The 16,883-nt window shown below is 41.1% G+C and overlaps 2 protein-coding genes across 2 annotated transcripts in view; one reads left to right on the forward strand and one right to left on the reverse strand.

Annotated features, from left to right (window-relative positions):
- The window catches only part of LOC148473812 (uncharacterized), a 34,753-nt gene extending 20,808 nt beyond the window's left edge, over positions 1–13,945 (forward strand). Inside the window, exon 5 of the mRNA XM_088459404.1 lies at positions 13,925–13,945. Coding sequence (XP_088315530.1) covers positions 13,925–13,945 — 21 coding nt within the window. The remainder of the gene's footprint in view (positions 1–13,924) is intronic.
- The window catches only part of LOC148473809 (uncharacterized), a 285,177-nt gene that overhangs the window by 246,480 nt on the left and 21,814 nt on the right, over positions 1–16,883 (reverse strand). The gene's annotated exons all lie outside the window — the stretch shown is intronic.

The raw sequence follows: 16,883 nt of genomic DNA on the forward strand, positions 1-16,883 counted from the left end.
ACAAATCCCCAAGGAGAGAAAAAGTGTGGTGGCGGTTGCAATGCCTGACCTTCCCAGCACTGGACCGGAAGAGGTGGCTCTTTCCACCATTTGCACGCCCTCTGCAAGTGCTGAAAGGAGCACACACAGTCCACTTGCTGATATGCAAATTGAAGATGTCACTGTTGAAGTACAACAGGATGAGGATACTGGTGTAGCTGGCGCTGAGGAGGAAGTTGGCGAGGAGGATTCTGATGGTGATGTGGTTTGTTAAATCAGGCTCCAGGGGAGACAGTTGTTGTCCGTGGGATGAAAAAGCCCATCATGGTCATGCCTGGGCAGAAGACCAAACATTCCACCTCTTTGGTCTGGCAATATTTCTATCCAAATCCGGACAACAACTGTCTTGCCATATGTACCATATGTAAAGGTGAAATAAGTAGGGGTAGGGACGTTAACCACCTAGGAACATCCTCCATTATAAGTCACCTGCAGCGCGTTCATAAAAAGTTAGTGTCAAGTTCAGAAATTTTGGCTAAGACCGTAAGCTGTCCAGGGACACCTAAATCCCTTCGTCCTGTTGTATCCAAGTGCCTGCAAACCACACCGTCAACTCCCTCCTCATCAATTTCCTCCTTAGTCAGGATCGGAAGTAGTCCTGCAGGCCATGTCACTGGCATGACTGACTCTCATATCCGGGATTCTTCTGGAGGATCCTGCATTGCTGTTGCTGCTGGGAGTCATTCCTACTTCCTCTCTGGGATGATGAACAATTGACCCTCCAACAGTCCTTAGCGAGGAGGATGAAGTACAACAGCAGTCATCCTGAAGCAAAACGGGTAACTGAGGCCTTGACTTTTATGTTGGTGTTAGACGTGTGTCCGGTATCCACCATTAGTGCAGTGGGATTTAGACAACTGATGGAGGTAGTGTGTCTCCGGTACCAAATTCCGTCTAGATTCCACTTCACTAGGCAGGCGATACCGAGACTGTACAGAAACGTCAGAAAAAGTGTCCTCAGTGACCTAAAAAATGCGGTTGTACCCAATGTCCACTTAACCACGGACATGTGGACAAGTGGAACAGGGCAGACTAAGGACTATATGACTGTGGCAGCCCACTGGGTAGATGTATCACCTTGCGCAGCAACAACAGCAGCGTCACCAGTAGCAGCTTCTCAGAAATGCCAGCTCGTTCCAAGGCAAGCTACGCTGTGTATCACCGGTTTCAGTAAGAGGCACACCACCGACAACCTCTTAGAGAAACTGAGGGAAATCATCGCCCAGTGGCTTACCCCACTTAGACTCTCCTGGGGATTTGTAATATCTGACAATGCCACCAATATTGTGTGGGTATTACATCTGGGCAAATTCCAGCACGTCCCATGTTTTGCTCACACAATAAATTTGGTGGTGCAAGAGACGGTTTGGGTGACCCGAAAAATTTCTGGCCACTTTCGCCATTCAGCGACTGCGTGCCAAAGACTGGAGCGCCAGCAAACACTCTTGAATCTGCCCCGCCTTCACCTGATGCAAGAGGTTGTGACGCGGTGGAACTCAACCCTCTATACGCTTCAGAGGATGGAGGAGCAGCAAAAGGTCATTCAAGCCTATACATCCACCTATGACGTAGGCAAAGGAGGGGGTATGCACCTGACTCAAGCGCAATGGAGAATGATTTCCCTGTTGTGCAAGGTTCTCCAGCCCTTTGAACTTGCCACACGTGAAGTCAGTACAGACACTGCCAGCTTGAGTCAGGTCATTCCCCTCATCAGACTTTTGCAGCAGCAGCAGCTGGAGAAAGTGAAGGAGGAGCTAAGACGGAGCGATTCCACTCGGCATGTGGGACTTGTGGATGAAGCCCTTCATTCGCTTTTCCAGGATTCCAGGGTGGTCAATCTGTTGAAATCAAACCACTACATTTTGGCCACCGTGCTCGATCCTAGGTTTAAAGCCTATGTGGTGTCTCTCTTTCTGGCCGACACAAGCCTGCAGAGGTGCAAAGACCTGCTGGTGAAAACACTGTCAGCTGGAGCGGAACGTGACACGTCAACAGCTCCTTCATTTTCTCCCGCAACTGGGGCTGCCAGGAAACAACTTAGGTATCCTAAGCAACCCGCTGGCAGTGATGCAGGGCAGGCAGGACCAAGTTTGGACATATGGTCCGGACTGAAGGACCTGGCAACAATTTCTGACATGTCTACTGTCACTGCATATGATACTGTCACCATTGACAGAATGGTGGAGGATTACATCGGTGACAGCATCCAAGTAGGCATGTCAGACAGTCCGTACTTGTACTGGCAGGAAAATGAGGCAATTTGGAGGCCCCTGTACAAACTGGCTCTATTTTACCTGAGTTGCCCCCCTCCAGTGTGTACTCTGAAAGAGTGTTTAGTGCAGCCGGGAACCTTGTCAGCGAAAGGCGTAGGAGGTTGCTTCCACAAAATGTGGAGATGATGTTCATAAAAATGAATTATCAACTCTTCCAGGGAGACCAGCCTCCAGAACGTACAGAGGGACCTGTGGTGGTGAATTCCAGCGGGGATGAATTAATACTCTGTGAGGATGAGGATGTACACAACACTGAAGAGGGTGAGGAATCGGTGGATGAGGACGACATCTTGTCTCCGTAGAGACAGTTTGTGCAGGGACAGATTCATTGCCAGCTTTTGTGGGGGCCCAAACGTACCAATCATTTCAGCCACAGTCGTGTGGCAGACCCTGGCGCTGAAATGATTGGTTTGTTAAAGTGTGCATGTCCTGTTTATACAACATAAGGGTGGGTGGAAGGGCCCAAGGACAATTCCATATTGCACCTCTTTTTTTTCTTTGCATTATGTACTGTTTGGGGCCTAGTTTTTCAAACTGCCATCCTGTCTTGCCACTGCAGTGTCACTCCTAGATGGGTCACGTGTTTGTGCCGCCCACTCGTGTCGCTTAGCATAGTCATCCAGCTACCTCGGTGCAACCTTTTGGACTAAAAACAATATTGTGAGGTGTTCAGAATAGACTGAAAATGAGTGGAAATTAATGTTATTGAGATTAATAATAGCATAGGAGCAGAAAAACCCACAAATTCTGCGATTTTAGCTGTTTTTATGCTTTTTTTTTTTTTTTTTAAATACAGATACAGAACCCAAAACACAAAAGGGTGGTTTTGGCAAAACCAATCCAGATCCAAAAGACGAAGAAAGATCCAGATCCAAAACACAAAAAGTGGACGGTGCACACCCCTAGTTTATATACAGGGTGCGGCATCTGCAGTCTGCCGATAAAGGTAATATCTATACACAGTAGTAGACATCTCACTCTCCTGATGGAATAATGGAAAGAAGAATTAGTAATGACTACATCTGTATGCTGGAGGGAAGAGGATGAGAAAGGCAATGACAAGCTTGTGCCATAATGACACAGCTTCCCCATCTCCCCTGTAGCCTCCTATATCTCTACTCCAGGAACTCTCCCCGTGTGGGAGGGGGGATAGATAAAGTTTATATAAGTAGACTTATAGGGGAGACATTCTAGTCATATTCTCATAAACTCTCTCCATTGTTCAATGTCTAATACCCCTTTCACACATAAGCCAAAAACCCAGGTGTTCCATGTGAACGCGCATCGACCAGGGTCTGGCATGCGTGTTAAAGGTCTGACCAAGGTTGACAGTCCCAGGTCCGCAACCATGGTCCCTAACAGGGTTTTTCCCAGCACTTGCAACCCGGGTCAAAGACCCGCCTCAAGTTTGAAAGGTGCGACCTGGGTATTGATTACCAGGGTCATGCCTAAAAGAATTTGATTGGCCGGGGACAGTAGTGCTTGGAGATAACAATCTATACACATGTAGGGAAGGGGAAGATGAGGAGTTCAATTGCACAGGAGATCTGGTTCAAAAGATCACACAGACTTGGGTTGGGTGGGTGAAAGGGTATGCAATTGGGATGCCGATGGTCTAAATGCCGACAGCCGGCGTCCCGACGAGTCTAATGACAGGCATCGAAATCCCGACACCAGTCATTTTACCTACGCCGGGTGAGGACAGCCACGGGGGGGGTTAGGTTAGGGCCTCCCGGGGGGACTTAGGGTTAGGGAAGGGGGGTTAGGGTTAGGCACCCCCCCGGGAGGCTTAGGTTTAGGCAGCGTGGAAGGGGGGGTTAGGTTTAGGCACTTAGAGGGGGGATAGGGTTAGGCACTTGGGGGGGAGGTTAGGGTTAGGCACTTGGGGGGAGGTTAGGCACACCTAAAGGAGGGTTAGGGTAGGGAATTAGGTTAGCGGTACTTACCTAATTAGCAGTCGGGATCTTCACCTCTGCCATGCGGACGGCGGTAAATCATACCGATCCCAGTGAAAGGAGGTGCCCCCTAGTGTATATACTGTATATAAGGGAGAGAGAAAAGAAAATACCTTTGGTAAGGGGAAAGTGAAGGGGGAGGGTTTATATAATAATACATACCTTTTATTGGTTTAAATTAAAATTACAGCGTGGCTCATACAGTATATTAACAGAGACTAGTGCACACAGAAAACATTATAAAAATAATGGTGATATCTGCATCTATGCACTTGATTATAGATGAATTAGTCATATACTGATAATGCCACTATTAGGGGTATATTCAATTTGGTGCGAGACTATCAGAAATCCTGCACCTGTGAGGTTCCCCTGCAGGTGCGGGATACAGTATTTGCTATACAATTAGGTGCAGGTGCGGGATACAGTATTTGATATACAATTAGATGCAGGTTTTTTTCTCATGCCGGGAGGTTTTTATTCTCGCACCTTAATTTTAGGACAAGTCAGGGGGACTTGCTCTGGCACCCCAGCGGCACTCCCCTTAGGACTAATTAAGCAATGGGAAGTTTCCAATTAACTTAATTAGTCCTTAATTACTTATCTTCTGCAGCGCTGTCTTCTGCATCCAGCGTCGGGAGCCGGCTCTTCTGCAGCAGGGTGAGTATGTCAGTGTGTGTGTGCTGTATGTCAGTGTGTATGATATATTAAGGATGTGATATACTGGTCTAGACCATGTGCCACGGGGTTATTATCAGCAGTAGTATATGTATAGATACAGTATCTTTATGGAAACAGTCATAACCTTCTGGTTTTGGGGTTCTGAACTCTAAGAGGTCTTAGATGCACCAACAGCGTTTTGTGCCAACCATTTTGGTGTCGACCTTTTGACCATGTCGGCCATTTGTACCCATCATTGTAATTGTGTTTCAGATGCATCCACTCGCACCTACTGGTGTTGGGGTTAACGGACTCAAACGCAACCTCAGTTTTCAATAATAACATGATTTCCTGTTCAATAATGTTGCAGGACTGTATTGATGGCACTACATAGCTCCACAGCTCCCCGACACCCTGCAATGACACACCCATACAGTTATGGCGTGCAGGGGCTCGAGTATCGGGTTTCAGATGCACCCTCAGTGTCAGGGGTTCAGACGGGTCAGGCGCATGCACAGCTTTCACTGAGATGAATTAACCCTAAACCTAATCCAAACCCTTAAAAAAAATTATCATGTCTCGACCATTTTTGTGTCAACCTTTTGACCATGTCGGCCATTTGTATCCATCATTGTAATCATTTTTCAGATGCACCCACAGGTGTTGGAGTTCAGGGGTTCAGATGCACCTTAGTGGTTCTCACCATGGAAGACAATTGGGGGAATCGCTCATTGGCTGAGAGGTGGAAGGCTCGTCTCTCTCAGCCAATGAGCACTCAGTACCGGGATAAATATAGTGAAATTCTGCCACTGAGCCATCATTTGGTTAGTGGTCCGGGTCATCTCGGATGCCTACTGTACTTTGGAAGGAAGAGGACGTGATCCATGCATTGGAGTAGGTAAGTATGGATTTTTATTTACAGGTATCCTTGATTTCTACATGGAGCAGGGGATACTTACTGTACAGTAGGTGAGTATGAGTGTGAATGTGCATGTATGCTGTAATAAAATGTTACTATCACGGTGTGTGTGCTGTGTATATTGTAATATTTATTTTACAGGTGAACTACAGGTACAGTACGTACCAGTGGGCCCGTAATACCCCGCATGCTGGTGATAGGCTAGTCCCGCCATTTAACCTGGATGAGCAGCTCAGCTGCAGTAAATTGCCTCTGGCAGCCATTTTACAGGAGTGTATGACGCACAATGCAGGATGCATGTCACAGTATGCGCATGCTCACAGCGGTTATCAGTACTCTAAGCTACAGTATGTGCCTGCTCACAGCGGTTGTCAGTACTCTAAGCTACGGTATGTGCATGCTCACAGCGGTTGACAGTACTCTAAGCTACAGTATGTGCATGCTCACAGCGGTTGTCAGTACTATAAGCTACAGTATGTGCATGCTCACAGCGGTTGACTACTCTAAGCTACAGTATGTGCCTGCTCACAGCGGTTGACAGGACTCTAAGCTACAGTATGTGCATGCTCACAGTGGTCAGCACTATAAGCTACAGTATGCGCCTGCTCACAGCGGTTGACAGTACTCTAAGCTACAGTATGTGCCTGCTCACAGCAGTTGTCAGTACTCTAAGCTACAGTATGTGCATGCTCACAGCGGTTGTCAGTACTGTAAGCTACAGTATGTGCATGCTCACAGCGGTTGACAGTACTCTAAGCTACAGTATGCATGCTCACAGCGGTTGTCAGTACTGTAAGCTATGCTATGTGCATGCTCACAGCGGTTGTCAGTACTGTAAGCTACAGTATGCGCATGTTCACAGCGGTTGTCAGTACTGTAAGCTACGGTATGTGCATGCTCACAGCGGTTGTTAGTACTGTAAGCTACGGTATGTGCATGCTCACAGCGGTTGACAGTACTCTAAGCTATGGTATGTGCATGCTCACAGCGGTTGTCAGTACTGTAAGCTACGGTATGCGCATGCTCACAGCGGTTGTCAGTACTGTAAGCTATGCTATGCGCATGCTCACAGCGGTTGTCAGTACTGTAAGCTACAGTGTGCGCATGCTCACAGCGGTTGTCAGTACTGTAAGCTACGGTATGCGCATGCTCACAGCGGTTGTCAGTACTGTAAGCTACGGTATGTGCCTGCTCACAGCGGTTGACAGTACTCTAAGCTACGGTATGCGCATACTCACAGCGGTTGTCAGCACTGTAAGCTACGGTATGCGCATGCTCACAGCGGTTGTCAGCACTTTAAGCTATGGTATGTGCCTGCTCACAGCGGTTGACAGTACTCTAAGCTACAGTATGTGCCTGCTCACAGCGATTGTCAGTACTCTAAGCTACAGTATGTGCATGCTCACAGCAGTTGTCAGTACTATAAGCTACAGTATGTGCATGCTCACAGCGGTTGTCAGTACTGTAAGCTACAGTATGCGCATGCTCACAGCGGTTGTCAGTACTGTAAGTTACAGTATGCGCATGCTCACAGCGGTTGTCAGTACTCGAAGCTACAGTATGCGCATGCTCACAGCAGTTGTCAGTACTAAGCTACAGTACAGCCATTGCCAATAGTTTTGAGAATGACACAAGTATTGGTTTTTACAAAGTTTGCTGCTTCAGTGTTATTAGACCTTTATGTCAGATGTTACTATGGTATACTGTCAGATGTTACTATGGTATACTGAAGTAATATTACAAAGGCTTTTATTGAGAATTACATTACGTTTATGCAAAGAGTCAATATTTGCAGTGTTGATCCTTCTTTTACAAGACCTCTGCAATTCGTCCTGGCATGCTGTCAATCAACTTCTGGGCCACATTCTGACTGATGGCCGCCCATTCTTGCCTAATCAATGCTAGGAGTTTACTGAAAAATAGAATGGTACTGAGCGCTAGAGAAAAAAAATTAATAGAGAGAGGGATGTACATATAGAGAAGGGATTAAAGTGCCCAAAAGAAAGGGAAAGAGAAATAAAATAAATATATAAGTAAATCAAAAACTAAATCAAAATAAAATTAAATTATAAGAATTGAAATAAAAAAAAAGCTGCGCCTCTTGATGACGTCAGACGCCGTGCGGCCGCCGACTGCGGGGGTTCTCCGATCTTCACTAGCTCCGGCATAAATTATTCACTGTGATTCCCTACGCAGCCTGAGGCCTGATAGCGTGCAATGAAGTGAGCAATATCTGAGCAGTGTTCCATGTTTTGCTGCCAGTCTGCTGTTCAGAGGTCTAGCCGGGCTAGGAGCCTATCAGAGATGTCACATGATTCAAAGGATGTAATAGTTTCATTGCTGGGAGAACAGGCGGAGGTACTAGCCGGAGCTAGTGAAGATCGGAGGACCCCCGCAGTCGGCGGCCGCACGGCGTCTGACGTCAAGAGGCGCGGCGCCACGTGCTCAGCTCACCAACCGGAGACTGCCGCAACAAGAAGAGAGCCCCAGAATAGGGTAAGATAGGGACAGTGCTTACCTGTAACTCTTGTCACTAACAGGACTGCCTACCCCTCTCCCGGAACCCACTCCTCACATTGCCAAAAGGCTGTAAAAATACATTAGCACTATTTAGTGCAAGCTAATGGTTTTTAAATTGCTTCAATTCTATTAATAGCAGATTCATATTGTTTTCATATTCACTGACACTCATTCTTTACATATAATTTTTACATTTATTGATTTTTTTATTTATTTCTGTTTTTATTTCAATTCTTATATTTAATTTTATTTTTATTTAGTTTTTGATTGACTTATATATTTATTATTTTATTTCTCTTTCCCTTTCTTTTGGGCACCTTAATCCCTTCTCTATATGTACATCCCTCTCTCTATTAATTTTTTTTCTCTAGCGCTCAGTACCATTCTATTTTTCAGTATATCTTATAATATTTGAGCTGCTTTTAAACATAGAAGCGCAGCATAACTATTTTCGAATGCTTGGAGTTTGTCAGAGTTTGTGAGTTTTTGTTTGTCCACCTGCCTCTTGAGGATTGACCACAAGTTCTCAATAGGATTAAAGTCTGGAGTTTCCTGGCCATGGACCTAAAATTTTGATGTTTTATTCCCCGAGCCACTTAGTTATCACTGTTGCCTTATGGCAAGGTGCTCTATCATGCTGGAAAAGGCATTGATCGTCACCAAACTGTTCTTGGATGGTTGGGAGAAGTTGCTCTTGGAGGATGTTTTGTTACCACTCTTTATTCATGGCTGTGTTCTTAGGCAAAATTGTGAGTGAGCCCATTCCCTGGGCTGAGCAGCAACCCCACACATGAATTGTCTCAGGATGCTTTACTGTTGGCATGGAACTATGATAGAAGCCACTACTGTCCCACACCCCTGATGATGCTTATTTTATACATTAAGATGGACCTCCACTTCCGGACTGCAGTGCCGGAACAGGAAGTGACACCATTTTAAAAGGAAAACTGTAAATATAAAAATGGGCACTTTGGAAGGTAACCTCCATGCCTTGATAAAGAGATATAATATCTGTACGCATTGGCTGTAGGAGGTAGTGCCTGGTGGAGCTGCATACAGATACACTGGAAGGAGATAAGACCCTTGTTTGCACCACCTGGTTTCTTGAAACTGGGCTTGAAACTGATATAAGTGATTTCTAACATCATCACTGGTCACCTCACTCCAGGGGGAGTATGAGACCCACATTGTAATACATTTTGTTTATATATAATGTGTCACGTATATCCATGCACTTTTGTATTACATTTGGTTTAATAAAAACCTGTTTTTAAACAAAGATGAAATCTATTTGTTCGACAAAAAGAAACCTTTATATGAGAGGCAGAGTATGCATAGTGGTGAGTACTGTACACATGTGATTTCCATCTCCTATTTGCATAGACACACATACATGTTTGGTGTCACTGCTGTCAGTGTAAGTGAGGTACGCCATCATCACTGACTGCTAATACCAGTAACATTACTTATACCAGCTAATGATACCTGTATATGAGAGGCAGAGTATGCATAGTGGTGAGTACTGTACACATGTGATTTCCATCTCCCATTTGCATAGACACACATACATGTTTGGTGTCACTACTGTCAGTGTAAGTGAGGTACGTCATCATCACTGACTGCTAATACCAGTAACATTACTTATACCAGCTAATGATACCTGTATATAAGAGGCAGAGTATGCATAGTGGTGAGTACAGTACACATGTGATTTCCATCTCCCATTTGCATAGACATACATGTTTGGTGTCACTACTGTCAGTGTAAGTGAGGCACGCCATCATCACTGACTACTAATACCAGTAACATTACTTATACCAGCTAATGATACCTTTATATGAGAGGCAGAGTATGCATAGTGGTGAGTACTGTACACATGTGATTTCCATCTCCCATTTGCATAGACACACATACATGTTTGGTGTCACTACTGTCAGTGTGAGGTACGCCATCACTTATATCACTTCTTAAGGGATCTTTAGATGATATATCTGTTGCTTTAGAGTGAGCACGGCGCACATTATAATTTGCACCTTGGGGGTGATACGCGTCACCTGTACAATACCCCAAATGAAGAACTGAGCTGTGATCAGCATAAAACACTACACATAGTTGGATCCTCTTATATATTACATGTATGTGTGACGAGCACACGCTGATCAGTATAATCCATCCATGGGAGAGAAATGGGGAATAATGACCTCGGGATGAGTAATATATATAAGGAAGGTACAGTTACAGTCATTATCTGTAACACCATAATATACATCACATAGTCTATGTACCCTCACCAGTGACCACCTTGGCAGCACCGCTCTTCAGCACTATACACATTATATCACATAGTCTATGTACCCTCACCAGTGACCACCTTGGCAGTGCCGCTCTTCAGCACTATACACATATCACATAGTCTATGTACCCTCACCAGTGACCACCTTGGCAGCACCGCTCTTCAGCACTATACACATTATATCACATAGTCTATGTACCCTCACCAGTGACCACCTTGGCAGCGCCGCTCTTCAGCACTATACACATTATATCACATAGTCTATGTACCCTCACCAGTGACCACCTTGGCAGCGCCGCTCTTCAGCACTATACACATTATATCACATAGTCTGTGAAGGTCTGTGGGATGGATCTTGTAGTGTTGTTAGGAGACAGCAGCAGTGTAGATTTGTGGTGGTGACAATAATTGTCTCTGCTTTGTATTATTTATGGAGAACTCACACAATTATTACCTTGTTTTATTTCAAGAAAACACCATTAGTTTCCTTATTTCTCCTAAAATAATCTCCCCAAAATAGGTAAATATATTTTTAATTAAACTACAAGTGAAAAGAAAGCCACTATCAAGAAATACTTTTGTGCGTAACCATTTTTCCACAACAGCAAAAAGCTGTATTCAACCCATAAGTTTCCATAATAATATCTATTTTCAAAAATAATAATGTATTTTATCTTCTCCGTGTATGACTGATATACATAAAATGTATCCCCTATATAACAATGACGTGGTCTGTTATTACTGCAGAGAGTGGTGCTGATATCTAATAGTATAATAATGTATTTATCTTCTCTGTGTATGACTGATATACATAAAATGTATCCTCTATATAACAATGATGTGGTCTGTTATTACTGTAGAGAGTGGTGCTGATATATAATAGTATAATAATGTATTTATCTTCTCTGTGTATGACTGATATACATAAAATGTATCCTCTATATAACAATGATGTGGTCTGTTATTACTGTAGAGAGTGGTGCTGATATCTAATAGTATAATAATGTATTTATCTTCTCTGTGTATGACTGATATACATAAAATGTATCCCCTATATAACAACGACGTGGTCTGTTATTACTGCAGAGAGTGGTGCTGATATCTAATAGACTAATAATGTATTTTATCTTCTCCGAGTATGACTGATATACATAAAATGTATCCCCTATATAACAATGACGTGGTCTGTTATTACTGCAGAGAGTGGTGCTGATATCTAATAGTATAATAATGTATTTATCTTCTCCGTGTATGACTGATATACATAAAATGTATCCCTATATAACAATGACGTGGTCTGTTATTACTGCAGAGAGTGGTGCTGATATCTAATAGTATAATAATGTATTTATCTTCTCTGTGTATGACTGATATACATAAAATGTATCCCCTATATAACAATGACGTGGTCTGTTATTACTGCAGAGAGTGGTGCTGATATCTAATAGTATAATAATGTATTTTGAAAAAATATTACCAACAATAATCCTCAGGCGCTTAAAGATAAACTAGACCTCAAAAAAAAAACAGAAGAAATTTCATAGTGCAATACATTTAAGATCTCTTTTATATCACAATGACCCCCTTCTTTTTTCAGACTCCTACCATTAGGGATGGTCTACTATAAAAAGTAGACAGAACAGCATGTATTAAAACTTGTAGTTCTCTTCCGAATAAATGGTTTTTCTTTTAATAAACACAATCTCCAACGTTGTATATGTAAAGAGAGAAATAATTCCAAAAATAGTGTAATACAGATGAATTGGTCTACCCAATCAATAGACAACAAAGCATAAGTCCGAAATCTCAGGCGTCCCCGGTAGTTGTTAGACGGACCAACTGGGAAGTGTCCAAAAAAGTCCTCACTCAGCTCCTCCACCAACGCGTTTCGATACTATTGTATCTTTTTTCAAGGTATGAGGAGACATGCAAAGCCTTCCGATATATATACCCCGCCTAATAGGCATAAGCTAAACCTATTGCCAGACATGGATCAACTTGCCAGACTAAAGGTATGGTTTCCATGTTAAGAGAGCCGCTCCCTCCACTCCATCTCTGTCCACAGTTAAAGCCGGTTGATGTAACCTCAGGTGATGTAAATCGGCACCCATCTTGACCACAGGTCTGTGTTCCGAGTCTCTCTTTCATGCTCGTCGTGTCACTTCCGGTCACCTGTTCCCGGACTTCCTGTGTTACTGACTGTGCATTAGAGATTCAATGGACTTAATTCAATAGGGAGTCAGCATCCTTCTTATTAGCGGCGGCCATTTTTGCAGAGATTTTTATCGGAAGACCCATTTAAAATACAAAATGAAACAAGAAATATAAAATTAATAACTTTTAAAACAACATATAAAAGAATAAATCCTGTGCAAATATGCAGAAATGTAATAAAATCCTATGAGTAGCAGCGGTTTTAACAAGATATATCAAAAGAACACCATTTAATAAAACCATGTGGACAAAAATAATAATAACATTTAGAATGATGAATCGAATAAAAACCTGTGCAGATATGCAAAAATATAATAAAATCTTATAAAAACCATTTAATCTCAAAATCCTTATTGAGTCCTATGGGTTTAAGAGTTTTAAAATTATGTATCATTTGCATTTCTTTTCTAGCTAGTTTTTGTGCTATATCACTCCCTCTTATATCCGCTTTCACTTTCTTAAGCCCATAAAAATTCTTTATGTGGCTTGTATCACAATTATGCATTTCCCTAAAGTGATTAGAAAGGGCATGGGTCTCAATGCCCTTCCGTATATTCCGCAGATGTTCCCCAATTCTGGTTTTTAAAGGTCTACTTGTACGACCTATATAGAATTTGTTACATGTGCATTCTATGCAGTAAATAACATTAAAAGAATGACAGGTCAGGAAATCCTTAATCTTGTGTTCCTTATTATTAATTATCACCTCAGTTTTTTTATTACCAAATGTATTTTTAATATTCTTACAACCAATACAAGTCCCACATCTAAAAAAACCTTCCGAAATAACATTGGTATGTCTTGGTGATGTGGGATGTAAACTCCTAACCAATTTAGACTTTAAATTTGGGGCCCTCCTGAAGATGCATATTGGATTGTCCGGAAATTCTTCTCCGATTATAGGGTCCTTTTTTAATATTGGCCAGTGTTTTCTCATTATTTTTCTTACTTGTTGATATTGGGAAGAATAGTTGGTTGTGAAAGACCACTTGAATCTTTCATCATTCCTTTTCTCTTTTTCAATCTTTTTCATACATGTTTCTCTTTCTAGATTTGTTACTATTTCAAGTGAGGCATTGATTTTTTCCTCATTATAACCACAGGCCTTAAAACACTTTTTCATCTCTGTGGCTTGTGATAAAAATGTACTTTGATCAGAACAATTCTTCTTTAACCTTTTAAACTGTCCCATTGGTATAGTGTCTAACCAATTCTCATGGTGACAACTATTTCTATTTATATAATTTCTTGAATCAGTAGGTTTTATAAAATTCCTTGTTTTCAATTGTTCACCATCAATAAAAATAGTAAGATCTAAAAAGTTTACCTTTTCCTTACTAATATCAAATTCTAATTTAATGTTTCTGTCATTTTTGTTTAAAAATTCACAAAAAGAATCTAAAATGGTTCGATCACCCTTCCATATAAAAAATACATCATCTATATATCTATGCCAGGACACCATGTTCGCCCGGAACGGGTTCTCATTCCATATATAGTCCCGTTCCCATGCCCCCATGAAAATGTTGGCATAGCTTGGGGCGAACCTGGTGCCCATGGCTGTGCCTCTCTTCTGTATATAAAATTCATCCTTAAATACAAAAAAATTATTAAAAAGGATAAAACCTATACTTTCAATAAGAAATTCCTGTAAAACTGTATTCATCGATGAATTCGCTAAAACACTTCTTACTGCCTCCATACCTTGATAATGGTCAATAATAGTGTAAAGCGAATTCACATCGGCAGTTACTAGAAAATAATCTTCCTCCCATTTTATAGTTTTTAATATCTCTAACACATCCCCCATATCTTTCAAATGGGAAATGTTTAAAGAGACATAAGGCTGTAGATTGAAATCTATGTATTGAGACAGATTGGAGGTTAATGACTCCACACCTGAAATAATGGGTCTCCCTGGTGGTCTTTCTTTACACTTATGTATTTTTGGTAAAATATATAAGGTTGGAATGATGGGATGTTCAACCCACAGAAATTTGAACTCCGCCTCTGTTAAAATATTTTTTCATTTATATTTCACCAGAAGTTCTTTCAACAATGCCATAGTTCTTTTTGTTGGATCGGCCCGTAATTTTTTGTATGTGTTAAGTAGGACAACCCCCCCCCCTTATCGGTGGGTTTAATAACTAAATTTTTATCTTCCACCAAGGTTTTCAAACCTTCCCTTTCTTTTCTAGTGATATTTTGTTTGAACTTTTTTTAATCTAATTTCTCTAAATCCACTCTCACAAGGCTACTAAAAGTTTCAATGAAACAGCCCTTCAAATGAGAGGGAAAAAAGGTTGATTTCGGTTTAAAGGGAGTCAAAGCCTGAACTTCCTCATTAGTTTCTCTTTCTTTTTGTAATTTGAAAAACTTTTTTAAGGTAAGTTTTCTCAGAAATTTCTCGACATCAATAAAAATTTCAAACTGGTTGATTCGAGTTGAAGGTGCGAATTGTAACCCTTTTTCCAATACTGACCTTTCCTCTTCCAACAGAACATGAGTACTTAAATTAAAGATTTTAGTTTTCTCAAGTTCTTCTGCTTTTTCACAAGGAATTCCTTCTTTTTCTGACTGTCCGCCTAATGTACCTTCTCCCTCTTTATTTCGCTGTTTATTTTTATAAGTCGTGATCTTTTTCTTATTATAACACTTTTTTCTTTCCTTTTTAATTTTTCCCCCCCTTGACCCTCTAAAGGGACCTTTTATCTCCACTTGGATGGTCTCCTTGTTAGCTCTAAAAAAGAAGAGGACAAAAGACTTTCATGTTCCAACGTGTGGAATCTGTTATTTTTAGACCTCATGTCCTCCCAAGGCCTTTTTTCTGGGGGATATTCGTTATGCCGATTAGTCCTTTCACTATTTTTAAATTTTGTATCCTCCCAATGTCTTTCTTTTTGTGGATATTCATTATGTCGATCATTCCTTCTATAATTGGATCCAGAATTCTTCCATTGTGGAATATTCCTAATTCTACCCATTCCATGCATATTTTGGGAGTTTTGATTATTTTCAATTGGATTAACCCATCTTTCTCTCCTATGCTTGAAGGTTTGAGTTTGAGAATTACTTTCTTTTATTTGATTAAACCTTAAAGGAGGTTTCTGTACTTCTTTCTCTATTTTTGAATTATTGACATTTCTATTTATTTCCAATTCTGCTTCCTTCATGTCTAATATATTTATTACATTTCCTTTTAATAAGAATTTGTTCTGATCTCCCCAATCTATCTTCAATAATCGTTTCTTTTTCTTTATAATATAGTGAATTGATAAAGGGAGTAGTCAGAATTTTGCATGTATTAATTTCCTCCTCAAATTTACGGAGTTCTCTTCTTCTCCCCTCAATAATTAATTCTATTAATCTAAGAGAACAATCCTTAATGATATTATCCCATTTTTCCTTGAATTGTTCTGTAGATGTAGAGAAGCTAGCCCTTTTATTAATTTTGAGTCCCCTTGGGATTAAATGATTGGCCAGATACCTTTCTAATGTAGCAACTTCCCACCATATTTTATTTTCTTTGATAAGCAATTGCTCCAAATTATTATTCTATATGTTATTATTATTTTTGTCCACATGGTTTTATTAAATGGTGTTCTTTTGATATATCTTGTTAAAACAGCTGCTACTCATAGGATTTTATTACATTTCTGCATATTTGCACAGGATTTATTCTTTTATATGTTGTTTTAAAAGTTATTAATTTTATATTTCTTGTTTCATTTTCATTTTGTATTTTAAATGGGTCTTCCGATAAAAATCTCTGCAAAAATGGCCGCCGCTAATAAGAAGGACGCTGACTCCCTATTGAATTAAGTCCATTGAATCTCTAATGCACAGTCAGTAATTATCTTCTCCGAGTATGACTGATATACATAATATGTATCCTCTATATAACAATGACGTGGTCTGTTATTACTGCAGAGTGGTGCTGATATCTAATAGTATAATAATGTATTTATCTTCTCTGTGTATGACTGATATACATAAAATGTATCCCCTAT

This window comes from Taudactylus pleione, unplaced genomic scaffold (genome assembly GCF_031769625.1).
Source record: "Taudactylus pleione unplaced genomic scaffold, aTauple2 ptg000910l, whole genome shotgun sequence".
Taxonomy (NCBI): domain Eukaryota; kingdom Metazoa; phylum Chordata; class Amphibia; order Anura; family Myobatrachidae; genus Taudactylus; species Taudactylus pleione.